The 21,566-nt window shown below is 49.1% G+C and overlaps 1 protein-coding gene across 5 annotated transcripts in view; it reads left to right on the top strand.

Annotated features, from left to right (window-relative positions):
• The first annotated feature begins 15,915 nt into the window (after positions 1-15,915).
• The window catches only part of LSM14B (LSM family member 14B), a 60,150-nt gene continuing 54,499 nt past the window's right edge, over positions 15,916-21,566 (top strand). For all 5 annotated transcript variants that reach the window (XM_063959324.1, XM_063959323.1, XM_063959321.1 and 2 more), the window contains exons 1-2: positions 15,916-16,110; positions 16,863-17,026. In XM_063959324.1, the coding sequence (XP_063815394.1) occupies positions 15,990-16,110; positions 16,863-17,026 (285 nt within the window). In that variant the 5' untranslated portion in view covers positions 15,916-15,989. The remainder of the gene's footprint in view (positions 16,111-16,862; positions 17,027-21,566) is intronic.

Raw genomic sequence — 21,566 nt, 5'->3', positions numbered from 1 at the left:
ACGTCTGGGCGTGCAGGTTGCAAAACTGGGGTATAAGATAGTCTTTTCCTGCAATGCCATGCCCCTATATGCAAAGCCACGCCCATTTCAGCAAGGCCATGCCCCCTTTTGCGGCGCACGCGCGTGCAGATTCATAGCTTTGCTAGTGCCAAATATTGGGGGGGCGCCAGAGAATTTTTTGGCTTGGGGGAGATGTGGGGGTAAAATATGACTGAAAAACAGAGAAAATAAGAATTTACTCACCGGTAATTCTATTTCTCGTAGTCCGTAGTGGATGCTGGGGACTCCGTCAGGACCATGGGGAATAGCGGCTCCGCAGGAGACAGGGCACAAAATTTTAAAGTTTGACCACTAGGTGGTGTGTACTGGCTCCTCCCCCTATGACCCTCCTCCAAGCCTCAGTTAGGATACTGTGCCCGGACGAGCGTACACAATAAGGAAGGATTTTGAATCCCGGGTAAGACTCATACCAGCCACACCAATCACACCGTACAACTTGTGATCTGAACCCAGTTAACAGTATGATAACGTAGGAGCCTCTGAAAAGATGGCTCACAACAATAAACAACCCGATTTTTTTGTAACAATAACTATGTACAAGTATTGCAGACAATCCGCACTTGGGATGGGCGCCCAGCATCCACTACGGACTACGAGAAATAGAATTACCGGTGAGTAAATTCTTATTTTCTCTGACGTCCTAGTGGATGCTGGGGACTCCGTCAGGACCATGGGGATTATACCAAAGCTCCCAAACGGGCGGGAGAGTGCGGATGACTCTGCAGCACCGAATGAGAGAACTCCAGGTCCTCCTTAGCCAGGGTATCAAATTTGTAGAATTTTACAAACGTGTTCTCCCCTGACCACGTAGCTGCTCGGCAGAGTTGCAATGCCGAGACCCCTCGGGCAGCCGCCCAAGATGAGCCCACCTTCCTTGTGGAGTGGGCATTGACAGATTTAGGCTGTGGCAGGCCTGCCACAGAATGTGCCAGTTGAATTGTGCAACAAATCCAACGAGCAATCGTCTGCTTAGAAGCAGGAGCACCCAGCTTGTTGGGTGCATACAGTATAAACAGCGAGTCAGATTTTCTGACTCCAGCCGTCCTTGAAATATATTTATTTTCAATGCTCTGACAACGTCCAGCAACTTGGAATCCTCCAAATCGCTAGTAGCCGCAGGCACCACAATAGGCTGGTTCAGGTGAAACGCTGATACCACCTTAGGCAGAAAATGAGGACGCGTCCTCAATTCTGCCCTGTCCGAATGGAAAATCAGATATGGGCTTTTATACGATAAAGCCGCCAATTCCGACACTCTCCTGGCTGAAGCCAGGGCCAGTAGCATGGTTACTTTCCATGTAAGATATTTCAAATCTACCGATTTGAGTGGCTCAAACCAATGGGATTTGAGAAAATCCAAAACTACATTGAGATCCCACGTGCCACTGGGGGCACAACCGGGGGCTGTATATGTAGTACTCCTTTTACAAAAGTCTGGACTTCAGGAACTGAAGCCAATTCTTTCTGGAAGAAAATCGACAGGGCCGAAATTTGAACCTTAATGGACCCTAATTTGAGGCCCATAGATAATCCTGTTTGCAGGAAATGTAGGAATCGACCCAGTTGAAATTCCTCTGTCGGGGCCTTCCTGGCCTCACACCATGCAACATATTTTCTCCAAATGCGGTGATAATGTTGTGCAGTCACCTCCTTCCTGGCTTTGACCAGGGTAGGGATGACCTCTTCCGGAATGCCTTTTTCCCTTAGGATCCGGCGTTCAACCGCCATGCCGTCAAACGCAGCCGCGGTAAGTCTTGGAATAGACACGGTCTCTGCTGAAGCAGATCCCTTCTTAGAGGTAGAGGCCACGGATCTTCCGTGAGCATCTCCTGAAGTTCCGGGTACCAAGTCCTTCTTGGCCAGTCCGGAGCCACTAGTATCGTTCTTACTCCCCTTTGCCGTATAATTCTCAGTACCTTGGGTATGAGAGGCAGAGGAGGGAACACATACACTGACTGGTACACCCATGGTGTTACCAGAGCGTCCACAGCTATTGCCTGAGGGTCTCTTGACCTGGCGCAATACCTGTCCAGTTTTTTGTTGAGGCGGGACGCCATCATGTCCACCATTGGTCTTTCCCAATGGACTACAATCATGTGGAAGACTTCTGGATGAAGTCCCCACTCTCCCGGGTGAAGATCGTGTCTGCTGAGGAAGTCTGCTTCCCAGTTGTCCACTCCCGGGATGAACACTGCTGACAGTGCTATCACATGATTTTCCGCCCAGCGAAGAATCCTTGCAGCTTCTGCCATTGCCCTCCTGCTTCTTGTGCCGCCCTGTCTGTTTACGTGGGCGACTGCCGTGATGTTGTCCGACTGGATCAACACCGGCTGACCCTGAAGCAGAGGTTTTGCCAGGCTTAGAGCATTGTAGATTGCTCTTAATTCCAGTATATTTATGTGAAGAGACGTTTCCAGGCTTGACCACACGCCCTGGAAGTTTCTTCCTTGTGTGACCGCTCCCCAGCCTCTCAGGCTGGCATCCGTGGTCACTAGGACCCAGTTCTGTATGCCGAATCTGCGGCCCTCTAACAGATGAGCACTCTGCAACCACCATTTCGTGCATGGAATCTGCCGAATGGAATCGCTTCGTAAGAAGCCACCATTTTTCCCAGGACTCTTGTGCATTGATGCACAGACACTGTCCCTGGTTTTAGGAGGTTCCTGACGAGTTCGGATAACTCCCTGGCTTTCTCCTCCGGAAGAAATACCTTTTTCTGAACAGTGTCCAGAATCATCCCTAGGAACAGCAGACGTGTCGTCGGGATCAGTTGGGATTTTGGAAAATTCAGAATCCACCCGTGCTGTTGGAGCACTACTTGAGTTAGTGCTACTCCGACCTCCAGCTGTTCTCTGGATCTTGCCCTTATCAGGAGATCGTCCAAGTAAGGGATAATTAATACGCCTTCTCTTCGAAGAAGGATCATCATTTCGGCCATTACCTTGGTAAAGACCCTGGGTGCCGTGGACAATCCAAACGGCAGCGTCTGAAACTGATAATGACAGTTTTGTACCACGAACCTGAGGTACCCTTGGTGTGAAGGGCAAATTGGGACATGAAGGTAAGCATCCTTGATGTCCAAGGACACCATAAAATCCCCTTCTTCCAGATTCGCTATCACTGCTCTGAGTGACTCCATCTTGAACTTGAATTTTTGTATGTACAGGTTCAGAGATTTCAGATTTAGAATAGGTCTTACCGAGCCGTCCGGCTTCGGTACCACAAATAGCGTGGAGTAATACCCCTTTCCCTGTTGTAGAAGGGGTACCTTGATTATCACCTGCTGAGAATACAGCTTGTGAATGGCTTCCAATACCGTCGCCCTGTCTGAGGGAGACGTTGGCAAAGCAGATTTTAGGAACCGGCGAGGGGGAGACTTCTCGAATTCCAACCTGTAACCCTGAGATACTACCTGCAGGATCCAGGGGTCCACCTGCGAGTGAGCCCACTGTGCGCTGAAATTCTTGAGGCGACCCCCCACCGCCCGAGTCCGCTTGTAAGGTCCCAGCGTCATGCTGAGGCCTTTGCAGAAGCCGGGGAGGACTTCTGCTCCTGGGAAGGGGCTGCTTGCTGCAGTCTCTTACCCTTTCCTTTGCCTCGGGGCAAATATGAATGTCCTTTTGCTCGCTTGTTCTTATAGGAACGAAAGGACTGCGGCTGAAAAGACTGCGTCTTTTTCTGCTGGGAGGGGACTTGAGGTAAAAAGGTGGACTTCCCGGCTGTTGCCGTGGCTACCAAATCCGATAGACCGACCCCAAATAATTCCTCCCCTTTATACGGCAATACTTCCATATGCCGTTTGGAATCCGCATCGCCTGACCACTGTCGTGTCCATAGACTTCTTCTGGCAGATATGGACATCGCACTTACTCTTGATGCCAGAGTGCAGATATCCCTCTGTGCATCTCGCATATAAAGGAATGCATCCTTTAATTGCTCTATAGTCAATAAAATACTGTCCCTATCCAGGGTATCAATATTTTCAGTCAGGGAATCCGACCAAGCCACCCCAGCACTGCACATCCAGGCTGAGGCGATTGCTGGTCGCAGTATAACACCAGTATGTGTGTATATACTTTTTAGAGTATTTTCCAGCCTCCTATCAGCTGGATCCTTGAGGGCGGCCGTATCAGGAGACGGTAACGCCACTTGTTTGGATAAACGTGTGAGCGCCTTGTCCACCCTAGGAGGTGTTTCCCAGCGCGCCCTAACCTCTGGCGGGAAAGGGTATAACGCCAATAACTTCTTTGAAATTAGCAGTTTTTTATCAGGGGTAACCCACGCTTCATCACACACGTCATTCAATTCCTCTGATTCAGGAAAAACTACAGGTAGTTTTTTCACACCCCACATAATACCCCTTTTTGTGGTACTTGCAGTATCAGAGATATGCAAAGCCTCCTTCATTGCCGTGATCATATAACGTGTGGCCCTACTGGAAAATACGTTCGTTTCTTCACCGTCGACACTAGATTCGGTGTCCGTGTCTGGGTCTGTGTCGACCGACTGAGGCAAAGGGCGTTTTACAGCCCCTGACGGTGTTTGAGACGCCTGTACAGGTACTAACTGGTTTGCCGGTCGTCTCATGTCGTCAACCGACTTTTGCAGCGTGCTGACATTATCACGTAATTCCATAAACAAAGCCATCCATTCCGGTGTCGACTCCCTAGGGGGTGACATCACCATTACCGGCAATTGCTCCGCCTCCACACCAACATCGTCCTCATACATGTCGACACACACGTACCGACACACAGCAGACACACAGGGAATGCTCTGATAGAAGACAGGACCCCACTAGCCCTTTGGGGAGACAGAGGGAGAGTTTGCCAGCACACACCAAAGCGCTATAATTATATAGGAACAACCTTATATAAGTGTTGTTTCCTTATAGCTGCTTAAATATATATAATATCGCCAAAAAATGCCCCCCCTCTCTGTTTTTTACCCTGTTTCTGTAGTGCAGTGCAGGGGAGAGCCTGGGAGCCTTCCTAGCAGCGGAGCTGTGTAGGAAAATGGCGCTGTGTGCTGAGGAGATAGGCCCCGCCCCCTATTCCGGCGGGCTCTTCTCCCGGTTTTTCTGAGACCTGGCAGGGGTGAAATACATCCATATAGCCTCATGGACTATATGTGATGTATTCTTTTTAGCCAGAAAGGTATTAACATTGCTGCCCAGGGCGCCCCCCCCAGCGCCCTGCACCCTCAGTGACCGCCGGTGTGAAGTGTGCCTGAGCGCAATGGCGCACAGCTGCAGTGCTGTGCGCTACCTCATGAAGACTGAAAAGCCTTCAGCCGCCGGTTTCTGGACCTCTTCTTACTTTGGCATCTGCAAGGGGGTCGGCGGCGCGGCTCCGGTGACCCATCCAGGCTGTACCTGTGATCGTCCCTCTGGAGCTAGTGTCCAGTAGCCTAAGAAGCAAATCCATCCTGCACGCAGGTGAGTTCACTTCTTCTCCCCTAGGTCCCTCGTTGCAGTGAGCCTGTTGCCAGCAGGACTCACTGAAAATAATAAAACTATCAAAACTTTTACTCTAAGCAGCTCTTTATGAGAGCCACCTAGATTGCACCCTGCTCGGACGGGCACAAAAACCTAACTGAGGCTTGGAGGAGGGTCATAGGGGGAGGAGCCAGTACACACCACCTAGTGGTCGAACTTTTAAATTTTGTGCCCTGTCTCCTGCGGAGCCGCTATTCCCCATGGTCCTGACGGAGTCCCCAGCATCCACTAGGACGTCAGAGAAAAATAAAAAATACGTATATCCTGTGAAATACCTATATTATCTAATAACCCTGACGCACGGAGCCCCCTCAGGTTACAGAATATAGGGATAGCAGTAGGAGTGAGATACACGGAGTAGAGATCACACAGCAGCTATATAACTATCACTAAGGCTATTTATATAAACAGATATATCAATGCACAGTAAAAACTGGATGAATATCACAGGGTACTTGTACTAAATAACCCTGAAGTATTCACTTGTTCTTAACTAACACTGTCTAAACGACATGTAGAATACTTAAATGTCCTGTAAATGCACAGCACTGATGAGGCAGGCGGCTTTACAGAGGAGGCATCACCCAGCAGTCCCAGAGTCAGCGCAGCTGTGTGTAATGGTGCCCAAACGCTGACAGGAAGTGAGGGAGACAGAGAGATGCAGCTCCAGGACAGGAACATTTACTCTAAATGGCGCCCAGGGGCTGGGGGAGGGGCTACAGGCCAGAGCCTTATCCCCTTGCTGGACTTCACCACCGGGTGCTGCGGGCCTTAATAAAATGGATTATAACCTAATCGACCTGTGCCCTTGCCCTGGTGGTCTAGTGGGGTCTCGTACCTCCTCCCCCGCGATCCTGGAGTACTTCAGTTAGTGTGTGTGCCCTGGGTGAAGAACCGGAGCCTCCGCTGTAAGTACCCGGCAACCAGGGACGCGGGAGTATACAGCGCCGCTGGGGAAGGTGATGGAGCTGCAGCAGGAGTTATCAGAATGATATCTAGCAGTAAAGTGCCTCTGCTGCAGCCCTTGAAGTCTTCTATCTGCTTTAAAATAGCTCTTCTTAGGGCTGCTGGAGCAGCCCTGCCTGTTAGCTGCCTGCACTGCAGGCACCAACTTACAAACTGAGCTCCTGTGCACGGAGGCGGGGTTATAGAGGAGGCGGCGCTGAGCATCTTGGGAACAGTCAAAGCTTTTAGCCTATTGGTGCCTTGGATCAAGATCCTACTCTACACCTCCAATGTTATTCCCTGTGGAATACCAGTGTACCCCGCTGCAGAAAAAAAATAAAAAATAAGATTTTAAACCTACCGGTAAATCTTTTTCTCCTAGTCCGTAGAGGATGCTGGGGACTCCATAAGGACCATGGGGTATAGACGGGCTCCGCAGGAGACATGGGCACTATAAAGAAACTTTAGTATGGGTGTGCACTGGCTCCTCCCTCTATGCCCCTCCTCCAGACCTCAGTTAGAGAACTGTGCCCAGAGGAGACGGACAGTACGAGGAAAAGATTTTTGGGAACCCAAGGGCAAGATTCATACCAGCCCACACCATCCACACCATATAACCTGGAATATACTCAACCAGTTAACCGTATGAACTAACAGTATCAGGCAACGACTGATTTCAACTGTAACATAACCCTTATGTAAACAATAACTATATACAAGCCTTGCAGAAAAGAGTCCGCACTGGGACGGGCACCCAGCATCCTCTACGGACTAGGAGAAAAAGATTTACCGGTAGGTTTAAAATCTTATTTTCTCTTACGTCCTAGAGGATGCTGGGGACTCCGTAAGGACCATGGGGTTTATACCAAAGCTCCAGACCGGGCGGGAGAGTGCGGACGACTCTGCAGCACCGACTGAGCAAACGCAAGGTCCTCATCAGCCAGGGTATCAAACTTATAGAACTTTGCAAAAGTGTTTGAACCCAACCAGGTAGCTGCTCGGCAAAGCTGTAAAGCCGAGACGCCTCGGGCAGCCGCCCAAGAAGAGCCCACCTTCCTAGTGGAATGGGCCTTTACCGAATTTGGCAACGGCAATCCAGCCGTATAATGCGCCTGCTGAATCGTGTTACAGATCCAGCGAGCAATAGTCTGCTTTGAAGCGGGAGCGCCAAGTTTGTTGGCTGCATACAGGACAAACAGTGCCTCTGTTTTCCTAACCCTAGCCGTCCTGGCTACATAGATTTTTAAGGCCCTGACTACATCCAGTGACTTGGAGTCCTCCAATTCTTCCGTAGCCACAGGCACCTCAATAGGCTGGTTCATATAAAATGAGGAAACCACCTTGGGCAAAAATTGAGGACGAGTCCTCAACTCCGCTCTATCCATATGGAAAATCAGATAGGGGCTCTTGTGAGACAAAGCCGCCAATTCGGACACCCGCCTCGCAGATGCCAAGGCCAACAACATGACCACCTTCCAAGTGAGAAATTTTAATTCAACCGTCTAAAGCGGTTCAAACCAGTGAGAGTTTAAGAACCGTAACACCACGTTAAGGTCCCATGTTTCCACTGGGGGCACAAAAGGAGGCTGAATGTGCAGCACTCCCTTTACAAAAGTTTGGACTTCTGGAAGAGAAGCCAATTCCTTCTGAAAGAAAATCGATAGGCTCCATTAAAGTACAAATTTCGGCCCTAACTTCAGGCCCATATCCACTCCTGTCTGAAGAAAATGGAGAAAACGGCCCAGATGGAAATCTTCCGTAGGAGCACTCTTGGCTTCACACCAAGATACATACTTCCTCCAGATACGGTGATAATGCTTCGCCGTCACCTCCTTCCTAGCCTTTATCAGCGTAGGGGTGACTTCTTCCGGAATACCTTTCCCAGCTAGGATTCGGCGTTCAACCGCCATGCCGTCAAACGTAACCGCGGTAAGTCTTGGAACACGCAGGGCCCCTGCTGCAACAGGTCCTCCCTGAGAGGAAGAGGCCACGGATCTGCTGTGAGCATTTCCTGAAGATCTGAATACCAGGCCCTTCGAGGCCAATCTGGAACAATGAGTATTGTCTGCACTCTTTTTCGTCTTATGATTCTCAATATTTTTGAGATGAGAGGAAGAGGAGGGAACACATAGATCGACTGAAACACCCATGGTGTCACCAGGGCGTCCACCGCCACTGCCTGAGGGTCCCTGGATCTGGCACAATACCTCCGAAGCTTCTTGTTGAGGCGTGACGCCATCATGTCTACTTGAGGAAGTCCCCAATGACTTGTTATCTCTGCAAAAACCTCTTGATGAAGTCCCCTCTCTCCTGGATGGAGATCATGTCTGCTGAGGAAGTCTGCTTCCCAGTTGTCCACACCCGAAATGAAGACTGCTGACAGAGCGCTTATGTGATTTTCCACCCAGCGAAGAATCCTGGTGGCTTCCGCCATTGCCACTCTGCTCCTTGTCCCGCCTTGGCGGTTTACCTGAGCCACGGCTGTGACGTTGTCTGATTGAATCAGAACCAGTAGGTCGTGAAGAAGATTCTCCGCTTGTCGTAGGCCATTGTATATGGCCCTCAATTCCAGTACGTTGATGTGTAGATAAGCCTCCTGGCTTGACCATAGTCCCTGAAAATTCCTTCCTTGTGTGACTGCTCCCCATCCTCAGAGGCTCGCGTCCGTGGTTATCAGAACCCAGTCTTGAATGCCGAACCTGCGACCCTCTAGAAGATGAGCACTCTGCAGCCACCACAGGAGAGACACCATGGCCCTGGGGGACAGGCTTATCCTCTGATGTATTTGTAGATGGGACCCGGACCACTTGTCTAGAAGGTCCCACTGAAAAGTCCTCGCATGGAACCTGCCGAAGGGAATGGCCTCGTAGGCTGCCACCATTTTTCCCAGAACTCGAGTGCATTAATGAACCGACACTCTTTTTGGTTTCAGCAGGTCTCTGACCATGTTCTGGAGGTCCTGGGCTTTCTCCATTGGGAGAAAAACCCTCTTCTGTTCCGTGTCTAGAATCATGCCTAGGAATGATAGACGAGTCGTTGGAATCAATTGAGACTTTGGCAGATTTAGAATCCAACCGTGCTGTTGTAGCACTCTCAGGGAGAGTGACACGCTTTTCAGCAATTGATCTCTCGATCTCGCTTTTATCAGGAGATTGTCCAAGTACGGGATAATTATGACTCCCTGTCTGCGCAGGAGCACCATTATCTCCGCCATCACCTTGGTGAAAAATCTCGGGGCCGTGGAAAGCCCAAACGGCAACGTCTGAAACTGGTAATGACAGTCCTGTACAGCGAATCTCAGGTACTCCTGATGAGGAGGATATATGGGGACATGAAGGTATGCATCCTTTATGTCTAGTGACACCATAAAATCCCCCCCTTCTAGGCTGGAGATCACTACCCGGAGCGATTCCACCTTGAATTTGAACTTTTTCAAGTACAGGTTTAGGGATTTTAAATTTAAAATGGGTCTGACCGAGCCATCCGGTTTCGGGACCACGAACAGGGTTGAATAGTACCCTTTCCCCTGTTGGACTGGGGGAACCTTGATAATCACTTGCTGTTGACACAGCTTTTGAATTGCAGCTAACACTATTTCCCTCTCTGGGGGAGCAGCTGGCAAGGCCGACTTGAAAAATCGGCGAGGAGGCACCTCTGCGAATTCCAGTTTGTAGCCTTGGGACACAATTTCCAGCGCCCAAGGATCCACGTCTGACAGAACCCAGACCTGGCGGAAGAGTCGAAGCCGTGCCCCCACCGGTGCGGACTCCCTCAGTGGAGCCCCAGCGGCATGCGGTGGATTTAGTGGAAGCCGGGGAGGACTTCTGCTCCTGGGAACTAGCCGTAGCAGGCGTTCTTTTCCCTCTACCCTTACCTCTGGCGAGGAAGGATGAGCCCCGACCTCTTCTGGACTTATGCAACCGAAAGGACTGCATCTGATATTGTGGAGTTTTCTTTTGCTGTGGGGGAACAAAAGGCAAAAAGGTAGATTTAACCACAGTAGCTGTGGAAACCAGGTCTGCGAGACTTTCCCCAAATAAAACCTCACCCTTGTAAGGTAAAACCTCCATATGCCTCTTTGAGTCGGCATCACCTGTCCATTGGCGGGTCCACAGGGCTCGCCTAGCTGAAATCGCCATGGCGTTGGCTCTCGAACCTAGCAGCCCAACGTCTCTCTGAGCGTCTCTCATATATAAGACTGCGTCTTTAATGTGACCTAAGATCAACAAAATGGTATCCCTGTCTATAGTATCTATGTCAGCTGACAAGGTATCTGTCCAAGCTGCAACTGCGCTACATATCCATGCCGATGCTATTGCCAGCCTATAAAGCACCTGTATGTGTATAAATAGATTTCAAGGTAGTTTCCTGTCTCCGATCAGCAGGATCCTTCGGGGCTGCCATGTCAGGAGACGGTAGCGCCACCTTCTTGGACAAACGCGTTAAAGCCTTGTCCACCCTGGGTGAGGACTCCCATCGTACCCTGTCCCGTGCAGGAAAAGGATATGCCATAAGAATCCTCTTCGGAATCTGCAGTTTTTTATCTGGAGTTTTCCAAGCTTTTTCGAATAACTCGTTCAGCTCAGGAGATGGGGGAGAGGTTACCTCAGGTTTCTTTTCCTTAAACATGTGCACCCTCGTGTCAGGGACAGATGGGTCATCTGTGATATGCAAAACATCTTTTATTGCAATAATCATATAATGAATACTTTTGGTCACCCTTGGGTGTAACCTTACATCATCGTAGTCGACACTGGAGTCAGAATCCGTGTCGGTATCAGTGTCTGCTATTTGGGATAGAGGACGTTTTTGGGACCCTGAAGGGCCCTGTGACACAGCTAAATCCATAGATTGACTCCCTGCTTTTTCCCTGGACTCTGCTTTTATGTAATAAAGTCACATTTGCATTTAACACATTCCACATGTCCAACCAATCAGGTGTCGGCGTTGCCGACGGAGACACCACAATCATCTGCTCCACCTCCTCCTTAGATGAGCCTTCCGCATCAGACATGCCGACACACTCGTACCGACACCCCCACACACACAGGGATATATTTATATGGAGACAGTTCCCCAATAAGGCCCTTTGGAGAGACAGAGAGAGAGTATGCCAGCACACACCCAGCGCCAACTCACACTGGAAAATAAAATTCCCAGATAAATAGCGCTTTCTGTATATAATAATCTGTATATAATACCTCACTGCGCCTTACAAATGCCCCCCCCCCCCCCCCCTCTTTTCTGCCCTGTGTCACAGTGTTCAGCAGGGAAGAGTCCAGGGAGCCAGCTTCTCTGCAGTTCTCTGTGGAGAAAATGGCGCTGGTTAGTGCTGTGGGATCAGGCTCCGCCCCCCCCCCCACCCCCCCGGCAGCGGGCTCCGGTCCCGCTCAATTTTGTAATACTGGCGGGGGATTTTAATATATACTGCCTCCGCAGCCTATATATGTACTAGCCAGTCCTAGAGGTATAATATTGCTGCCCAGGGCGCCCCCCCCTGCGCCCTGCACCCATCCGTGCCTGCGGTGTGTTTTGTGTGTGGGAGCAATGGCGCGCAGCGTTACCGCTGCGTGTTACCTCAGAGAAGATCTGAAGTCTTCTGCCGTCTTAGACGTCTTCTTTCTTCTTATACTCACCCGGCTTCTTTCTTCCGGCTCTGTGAGGAGGACGGCGGCGCGGCTCTGGGACGAACGGCGAGGGGAGACCTGCGTTCCGACTCCCTCTGGAGCTAATGGTGTCCAGCAGGGCCGTAACTACGTGTGTGCCAAGGGGGCTTGGCACACAGCGCAGTTGCCCTGAGGGCGCAACGGCCAGCGGCATGTAATGAGTCAAATTGACTCATTACATGCCGCCTCTGCTGTGTGCGCCGCCGCCGCGGCACTGTGGAGGGGAAGACAGAAGCGCCGAGCAGCGGAGAGAAGGAGGAGGAGGGAGGGGGAGCAGGGAGCCGCAGCAGCGCTATTTGATTGGTAGTAAGCGCCGCTGCAGCATCCCCCTCTCCTTCTGTATTGGCTGCCCGGCGCTGCTATGGATGCTGGGATGCTGTTCCTTCATCCCAGCATCCACAGCAGCGCCAGGCAGCCAATACAGAAGAAGAGGGGGATGCTGCAGCGGCGCTTACTACCAATCAAATAGCGCTGCTGCGGCTCCCCGCTCCCCCTCCCTCCTCTTCCTTCTCATCTCACTGCCTGCACCGAGGGAGCTGCCAGCACGAGGAGCCTGTCAGGTAAGTATCTCTCTCTCTCTCTCTCTTTTAGGGGGACACCGTCTGCCATAATGTGTAAAAAGGGGTCCTGGCTGCCGCATTGTGTAAAAAGGGGTCCTGGCTGCCGCATTGTGTAAAAAGGGGGACTGGCTGCCGCAATGTGTAAAAAGGGGTCCTGGCTGCCGCATTGTGTAAAAAGGGGACCTGGCTGCCGCATTGTGTAAAAAGGGGGACTGGCTGCTGCAATGTGTAAAAAGGGGTCCTGGCTGTCGCATTGTATAAAAAGGGGTCCTGGCTGCCGCATTGTGTAAAAAGGGGGACTGTCTGCCGCAATGTGTAAAAAGGGGGACTGGCTGCTGCAATGTGTAAAAAGGGGGACTGGCTGCCGCAATGTGTAAAAAGGGTGACTGTCTGCCGTAATGTGTAAAAAGGGGGACTGTCTGCCGTAATGTGTAAAAAGGGGGCCTGGCTGCCGCAATGTGTAAAAAGGGGGACTGGCTCCCGTAATGTGTAAAAAGGGGGCCTGGCTGCCGCAATGTGTATAAAGGGGGACACCGTCTGCCGTAATGTGTATAAACGGGGACGCTGTCTGCTGTAATGTGTAAAAAGGGGGACTGTCTGCTGTAATGTGTCAAAAGGGGGACGCTGTCTGCTGTAATGTATAAAAGGGGCTCTACCTGGTGTAGTGGCGCTACTGTGCAGCGTAATTTGAATAATGTAGACTACTGTGCACCGTAGTATGAATTGCTATTATTTTGTGGCCACGCCCCTTCCCCAATGAAGCCACGCCCTCTAAATTTTGCGCGCGCCTACGGCGCGCACTGCCCCTGTCTTACATGGGGGGGCGCCACTGTCGTTTCTTGCACACAGCGCTAAAATGCCTAGTTACGGCACTGGTGTCCAGTAGCCTAAGAAGCAGGGCCTATCACTTAAGTAGGTCTGCTTCTCTCTCCTCAGTCTCACGATGCAGGGAGCCTGTTGCCAGCAGTTCTCCCTGAAAATAAAAAACCTAACAAAATACTTTATTTTTCAGAGAACTCAGGAGAGTTCCCTGTAATGCACCCAGTCTCCTCTGGGCACAGGAACTAACTGAGATCTGGAGGAGGGGCATAGAGGGAAGAGCCAGTGCACACCCATACTAAAGTTTCTTTATAGTGCCCATGTCTCCTGCGGAGCCCGTCTATACCCCATGGTCCTTACGGAGTCTCCAGCATCCTCTAGGACGTAAGAGACATTATATATATATATAAATATATATATATATGTTTATATATATATATATATATATATATATATATATATATAAAAATAACAGATACCTTGCATGTATAAGTGTAATACAGGTTGAGTATCCCATATCCAAATATTCCGAAATACGGAATATTCCGAAATACTGACTTTTTTGCGTGAGAGTGAGATAGTGAAACCTTTGTTTTTTGATGGCTCAATGTACACAAACTTTGTTTAATACACAAAGTTATTAAAAATATTGTATTAAATGACCTTTAGGCTGTGTGTATAAGGTGTATATGAAACATAAATGAATTGTGTGAATGTACACACACTTTGTTTAATGCACAGTTATAAAAAATATTGGCTAAAATCACCTTCAGGCCATGTGTGTATAGGGTGTATATGTAACAGAAATGCATTCTGTGCTAAGATTTAGGTCCCATCACCATGATATCTCATTATGGTATGCAATTATTCCAAAATACGGAATAATCCCATATCCAAAATACCTCTGGTCCCAAGCAGTTTGGATAAGGGATACTCAACCTGTACTGCTTTGGCAGACCTTAAGGCACATACACACTGGGCGATGTTGAGCTGAAAGCAGGTCACTTTTGGTGTGTTGAGATGCTTTCAGCTCAAAGTCGCCCAGTGTGTATGCACAAGTGATGAGCGCTTATGCGCGCTCCCGCTTCATCGTTGTCGGCCGCCGTTCATCTACTGGTATTACCTGAGTGTATGCACTGAGCGCTTATCAGCCCAGCGATGTCAGCGGTCATCGCTGTGCATACACGCTGGGCAAAAACACCCTGTGTGTAGGGACCTTTACAGTTCCCATCTTGCCATGCTTACTAAACTGTATTGCTGCTGTGAACACTTTTGCAATACCCCTCTTGGGATGCAGACAATTTACCTACAGTCAAGATCCGACGGTCAAAATCCCGACATGGTCAAAATCCCGACAAGGTCAAAAATTACGACATTTAAAATGTCGACAGGTCAAAACGTCGACATGAGATTTTCATGATCTTTTTATTGAAACCTTCTTGTTCATACTTCACCATTCCAGTGGACCTGGAGGAGGAATATAATAGTGGGCTTGAGCACAGTGAGGCACTGTGCCCGAAGCATGGCGCGTGCAGCGAGCCATGCGAGGGGACGCGGTACACTTATACGGTGTCCATGTCAACCTATGTCGACATACACACACAAGAAAATGAAAAACTGACGAATTTTTGACCTGACAGCATTTTAAATGTCGGTCTTTCTTACCATGTCAGGATTTTGACCGTCGGTCATTTGTTGTCGGGATTTTGACCTTTGAGATTTTGATTGTAGGTATTTCATACTGATCCCCTTCTTTTTGACAAGTGTTAAGTTACAAACCTAGAAAATAAGAATGCTGTACAAGGCATGTAACTGGTAGAATTCGGGGCGTTTGATTGTACTGAATGTCAAAACTGAAACACAGACTTTACCAGGTGTGACAAAGCTTTAAAACATGGCATTGTCCCAGGACATTGTAGACACAGGGCAAGGATGAGTAGAACCACACGTCAGACACACATTTTGCTGTCCCATCATAGCTGTAATATAAAATATTTTTAAATCCAATTTCCAGCCCAGTAGCAACCCTGCCTGACACCGACCGACGCCAACGTAAATAATCGTAACCTGCAATCATGATCATCCCCATCCCCATCACATCACCAAGTCCCCACCTATAAAATGTCTCTGCCGCCCCCTAGAACTGTCGTCACTCCTGGGAACCTGCTGCTGCTGCTGCTGCTGTCTTATTTGGCGTCACTAGTTGCCGGGTCTAACGCCGTGTCTGCCTCAAATACCCAATCAGTGCGCTTTCCGTCACTGGCCAGGAGAAGGCAGCCCGAAATACGCAGTAAGAAACAGGCGTACGCCCCGCCCCTTGCGTGAAAGTAGGCGGAGCCGCCCGTAGGGTACATAAGAGGAGATAGTGGGCGGTGCTTTGCAGTCTTGGGGATCTTCAGGTGGGAAGGTGCAGGCAGGGGGTGTCCTAAACAAGCCGCCAACATGAGCTCCGGGACTCCGTACATCGGCAGCAAGATCAGCCTCATCTCCAAGGCTCAGATCCGTTATGAGGGCATTCTGTATACCATCGACACCGAGAACTCCACCGTGGCCCTGGCCAAAGGTACCGAGGGTGTTCCTGGGCCTATTGCTTGTTTAGAAGTGCGAGGTTCCCCAGTCATGTATTTGCGTGGCTTCCCTGTTCTCTGGTGTTTCATCCTCGGAGGTGCATAGGATTCTGGAAGCAGCTGACGTAATGCAGGGTATTACTCTTACGGCGGTGCCCGCACGCCAGGGGGCGCCATAGGCCCTGTGATAGGCTGTGGGTGATAGGTGTGCCCGTGCCTCCCTGATGGAGGGACCGGGAGTTATCTGGTCTGGCAGAGTTGGAGGTCATCTGGCTCTTATATCAGCACTCTGTGCCAGGGCTTGCACCCTTGGGACTACCACATCATGAAATTGCCATGTCTAATCCTTTATTTGGAGGGTTTGGGTCATGTTCCCTGGGGCTCTGTGCCCCTTACCTGCAGAGCAGTGGTCACCAGTGACTTACATTTTTACCCGTGTGTTTGTTCTGAAAATTACTGGATTAGATTATACCTACAAGGCTTTAATGGTTCATAGGCTGTTTAATATTTAAATGGTGCATTGTTTGGTCCAGAAAAGTGCCACATTCTAGAGTAGCCTTAGAAATGTATGTTTTTACTCCATGTAGCATTATATATTTTTATGTCTTTATAAGCCATTTACTCTTTCTTTAAAGAGATGTATCTGGTCTTGGTGAGTGACTAATAATCAAGCTATAGCCTTCATGCACTTTAAGGGTTTAGGAGTGTCTTGGCAATTTGTTTAGTTTTGTTTTTGTCCATTTCTCAGTGCGCTCCTTTGGCACAGAAGACCGTCCAACTGACCGCCCAGCCCCTCCCCGTGAAGAGGTGTATGAATATATCATTTTCCGAGGTAGTGATATTAAAGATATTACTGTGTGTGAGCCTCCAAAGGCCCAGCATGCATTGCCCCAGGATCCAGCCATTGTCCAGGTATGTGAGAACTGGATACTTTATGCGTGCAGAGCAATAACTTTGTAGCTGTATGACACTTACAATGCCCAGAGATCGGGGTTTCAGCTTTGTATCCCTGTTTGGCTTAAGTCCTAATGGGTCCATTCTAGTACCTATTGAATGGACAACTTTTGTTATGAGTGTTTCTTGAAATACTAAACTGAGGATGGAGGTTTTTTATTTTTTTCTATGTCCTTTGCAGTGTGTAGACAGCAGAACAGTTAAACATTGTTCTAATGGTGCATACACTTTTGATTAAAATGAACGACTTGGCTCATTTTCACCCTTCCTGAGTAAGGTTCACTTACTCGGCAAGTGTGTATGCCGGTTCTGACTACCGATGCATGGCCCCATGTGTCGTTAACGTCCCTCGCTGTCGGCAATGCATGCTCAATCTGGGCTATTGTCCAAGAGCTGCCTGCCTGGCCGCGGCATGACGTCACTGAGAAATATGGTTGTCTTATCACTGTGTATGCCTGGCCCGGGAGGGGTAAACACTATACGATATTGCTCATAGAGCACGTTGTATAGTGTGTATGCACCTTCAGGGCCAATCCAATTAGAGGTGAGTTGGGTCCTGTGAGATGCTCTCACGGCAAACTCGCACCGCAAATGACACTTGACATCCAATTCCAAACTTGCATTGGTTTTGTAGATTTTCATGTTTGTTAGTGCGCTCCCCCTATGCAGGTGAAAATGTGGGGAAAGTCCTTTTTATAAGGTAAAAATGTTGGATAAAAGGATATGGTGCAGAACCTCTTGTACACCCCTCCTAACGAATAATTAGCCACTTGGGAGTAGTTTAAATAACCTAATTGGACCCATCAAGACATGTCAGTTTTCAGGTGAATGTCTCTAAAAAGCTCAATTGGGTTAAATGCAGTGGGATGTGGTATTGTATTGCTGGGGGAGAAGTTTTTGGACTTGCATATGTAAGTGGTCCAACTCTTTGCAAACCTGTATGAAAACTGAAATACAATAGACATTTCAGCGTACCCCAAAATGGTTGAAATGCCGGTCATTTTTGTAAAAAAAACAACTTGCTAGTTATCCTTTTCTCTGACATCCTAAGTGGATGCTGGGACTCCGTAAGGACCATGGGGAATAGCGGCTCCGCAGGAGACTGGGCACAACTAAAAGAAAGCTTTTGGTCTATCTGGTGTGCACTGGCTCCTCCCTCTATGACCCTCCTCCAGACCTCAGTTAGAATCTTGTGCCTGGCTGAGCTGGATGCACACTAGGGACTCTCCTGAGCTCCTAGAAAAAGTATATTTTAGGTTTTTTTATTTTCAGTGAGATCTGCTGGCAACAGACTCACTGCTACGAGGGACTAAGGGGAGAAGAAGCGAACCTACCTGCTTGCAGCTAGCTTGGGCTTCTTAGGCTACTGGACACCATTAGCTCCAGAGGGATCGAACACAGGGCCCGACCTCGATCGTCCGGTCCCGGAGCCGCGCCGCCGTCCCCCTTACAGAGCCAGAAGCATGAAGATGGTCCTGAAAATCGGCGGCAGAAGCCTTCGGTCTTCAACAAGGTAGCGCACAGCACTGCAGCTGTGCGCCATTGCTCCTCATGCACACCTCACACTCCGGTCACTGGGTGCAGGGCGCTGGGGGGGGGGGTGCCCTGAGCAGGAATATTAACACCTTGGCTGGCAAAAAAATCACAATATATAGGTAGGCTTGAGAAATGGTCAAGAACGTGGCAACTACAGTTTAATGCTAAAAAAGGCAAAATCATGCACTTGGGTCTCAAAAACCCAAAGGCTAAGTATAGTATCAAGGGTACTATAATGGAAACGACTGAGGAGGAAAGAGATTTAGGAGTCACTATTTCAAGTGACTTGAAGGCAGGAAAGCAATGCAACAAAGCAATGAGAAAGGCAAGTCAGATGCTTGGTTGCATAGGGAGAGGAATCGGTAGCAGGAAAAAAGTGATAATGCCACTGTATAGGTCAGTGATTTTCAACCTTTTTTCACTCGCGGCACACCGAACAATATTTTAAAATTGCCAAGGTACACCATCAGTTCCCCACAGAAAAAAAACTTTTATAACACACATTGGCCCTTACAGTAATAAAAAATCCGCACATACATCTGCCTACACAGAAAAAACAATCACACTGCTCCCCACATAAGTCATGTTGCTCCCTACATAAATCCTATTGCTCCCCACATAAATCAATCACATTGCTACCCACATAAATACTATTCCCCACCTGAATTATTCACATTGTACCCCCATAAATCCTTATTCTCACCACATAAATCCTATTGCTCCCCACAGGAGAAATAACATAGCAAATATTAACCCCTACTGGTCAGCTGTCCTCCTCCCTGTCTCTCAGTGGCGGGGGTTGTTCATAGTGGATTGCTGCGAATACTGAGCAGCGGGCGGTCGGGCAGGTGTGGATGTGGGTGGGCAAGGAAAGCGGTGGATGCAGGCAGGAACTGGAATATGTGTATGCAGGCGGTTGGGCTGGCTGGGTGGGTGGTGAGTTACGGTGGCCATGACCTATGATATCACACCGCCGCGTCTTCAAGGCACAGGTCACAGCCAGAGCGTGAATGATCCTCTAAGAGCCTGGGCCAACCGTTCACTCTGAAGGTGCAGGAAGCTGCTCTGGCTCCACGGCACACCTTGCAACTGGTCGCGGCACACTAGTGTGCCACGGCACACTGGTTGAAAAAGCCTGGTATAGGTCATTGGTACAGCCCCATCTGGAATACTGTGTCCAGTTCTGGAGACCCTATCTCCAGAAGGATATAAATACATTAGAGTGTACAAAGAAGGGCAACTAAAATGGTGCATGGCCTACATCACAACTTACCCGGAAAGGCTAAAAGATCTTAACATGTATAGTTTGGAGGAGAGAAGGGAAAGGGGAGACATGATAGAAACTTTCAAATATATAAAGGGTCTTAACAAAGTTCAGGAGGGAAACATTCTTCAAAGGAAAAGAAGTATTAGAACTCGAGGGCATACATTGAGACTGGAGGGGGGGAGGTTCAGGGGAAATTTAAGCAAAAATTACTTCACAGAAAGGGTAGTGGATAAGTGGAATAGCCTCCCATCAGAGGTGGTAGAGGCTAAGACTGTAGGGCAATTTAAACATGCTTGGGACAGGCATATGAATATCCTTACAAAGAATCAAGGTTAAAAAAGGGTTGAGATTGCCTAAAGGATAAAATAAAAAAGGGGCAGACTAGATGGGCCAAGTGGTTCTTATCTGCCGTCAAATTCTATGTTTCTATAGTCCTAGAGGCTATATATGTGAAAAATACCCCTGCCAGAGATCCATAAAAAGGCGGGAGAAGCCTGTCGAAAAAGGGGCGGGGCTATCTCCCTCAGCACACTGGCGCCATTTTTCCCTCACAGCTCCGCTGGAAGGATCGCTCCCAGGCTCTCCCCTGCAGTTTCAAGACTACAAAGGGTAAAAAAGAGGGGGGGCACTAAATTTAGGCGCAGTAGTGTATGTATGATATATGCAGCTATAAGGGAAAATCACTCAGTTATAGTGTTCATCCCTGTGTTATATAGCGCTCTGGTGTGTGCTGGCATACTCTGTCTCCCCAAAGGGCTTTGTGGGGTCCTGTCCTCTGTCAGAGCATTCCCTGTGTGTGCGGTGTCGGTACGGCTGTGTCGACATGTTTGATGAGGAGGCTTATGTGCAGGCGGAGCAGATGCCGATAAATGTGATGTCACCCCCTGCGGGGCCGACACCTGAGTGGATGGACTTGTGGAAGGAATTATGTGACAGTGTCAACTCCTTACATAAAAGGTTTGACGACATACCAAATATGGGACAGCCGGCTTCTCAGCCTGTGCCTGCCCAGGCGTCTCAAAAGCCATCAGGGGCTCTAAAACGCCCGCTACCTCAGATGGCAGACACAGATGTCGACACAGATACTGACTCCAGTGTCGACGACGATGAGACTAATGTAACTTCCAATAGGGCCACACGTTACATGATTGAGGCAATGAAAAATGTGTTGCACATTTCTGATGTTACCCCAGGAACCACAAAAAAGGGTATTATGTTTGGAGAGAAACTACCAGTAGTTTTTCCCCCATCTGAGGAATTAAATGAAGTGTGTGAAGAAGCGTGGGCTTCCCCCGATAAGAAGAAACTGGTAATTTCTAAAGTTACTAATGACGTACCCTTTCCCGCCAGAGGATAGGTCACGTTGGGAAACATCCCCTAGGGTGGATAAAGCGCTCACACGCTTGTCAAAGACGGTGGCACTATCGTCTCCGGATACGGCCGCCCTAAAGGAGCCTGCTGATAGGAAGCAGGAGGCTATCCTGAAGTCTGTATATACACACACAGGTATTATACTGAGACCAGCTATTGCTTCAGCATGGATGTGCAGTGCTGGAGCTGCGTGGTCAGATTCCCTGTCGGAAAATATTGATACCCTAGACAGGGACACTATATTGCTAACCGTAGAGCATATTAAAGACGCAGTCTTATACATGAGGGATGCACAGAGGGATATTTGCCGGCTGGCATCTAAAA

Source organism: Pseudophryne corroboree, chromosome 3 (assembly GCF_028390025.1).
Source record: "Pseudophryne corroboree isolate aPseCor3 chromosome 3, aPseCor3.hap2, whole genome shotgun sequence".
Classification (NCBI taxonomy): Eukaryota; Metazoa; Chordata; class Amphibia; order Anura; family Myobatrachidae; genus Pseudophryne; species Pseudophryne corroboree.
The sequence above is the reverse complement of the archived record's forward strand: the minus strand, read 5'-3'. Positions and strand labels throughout refer to the sequence as shown.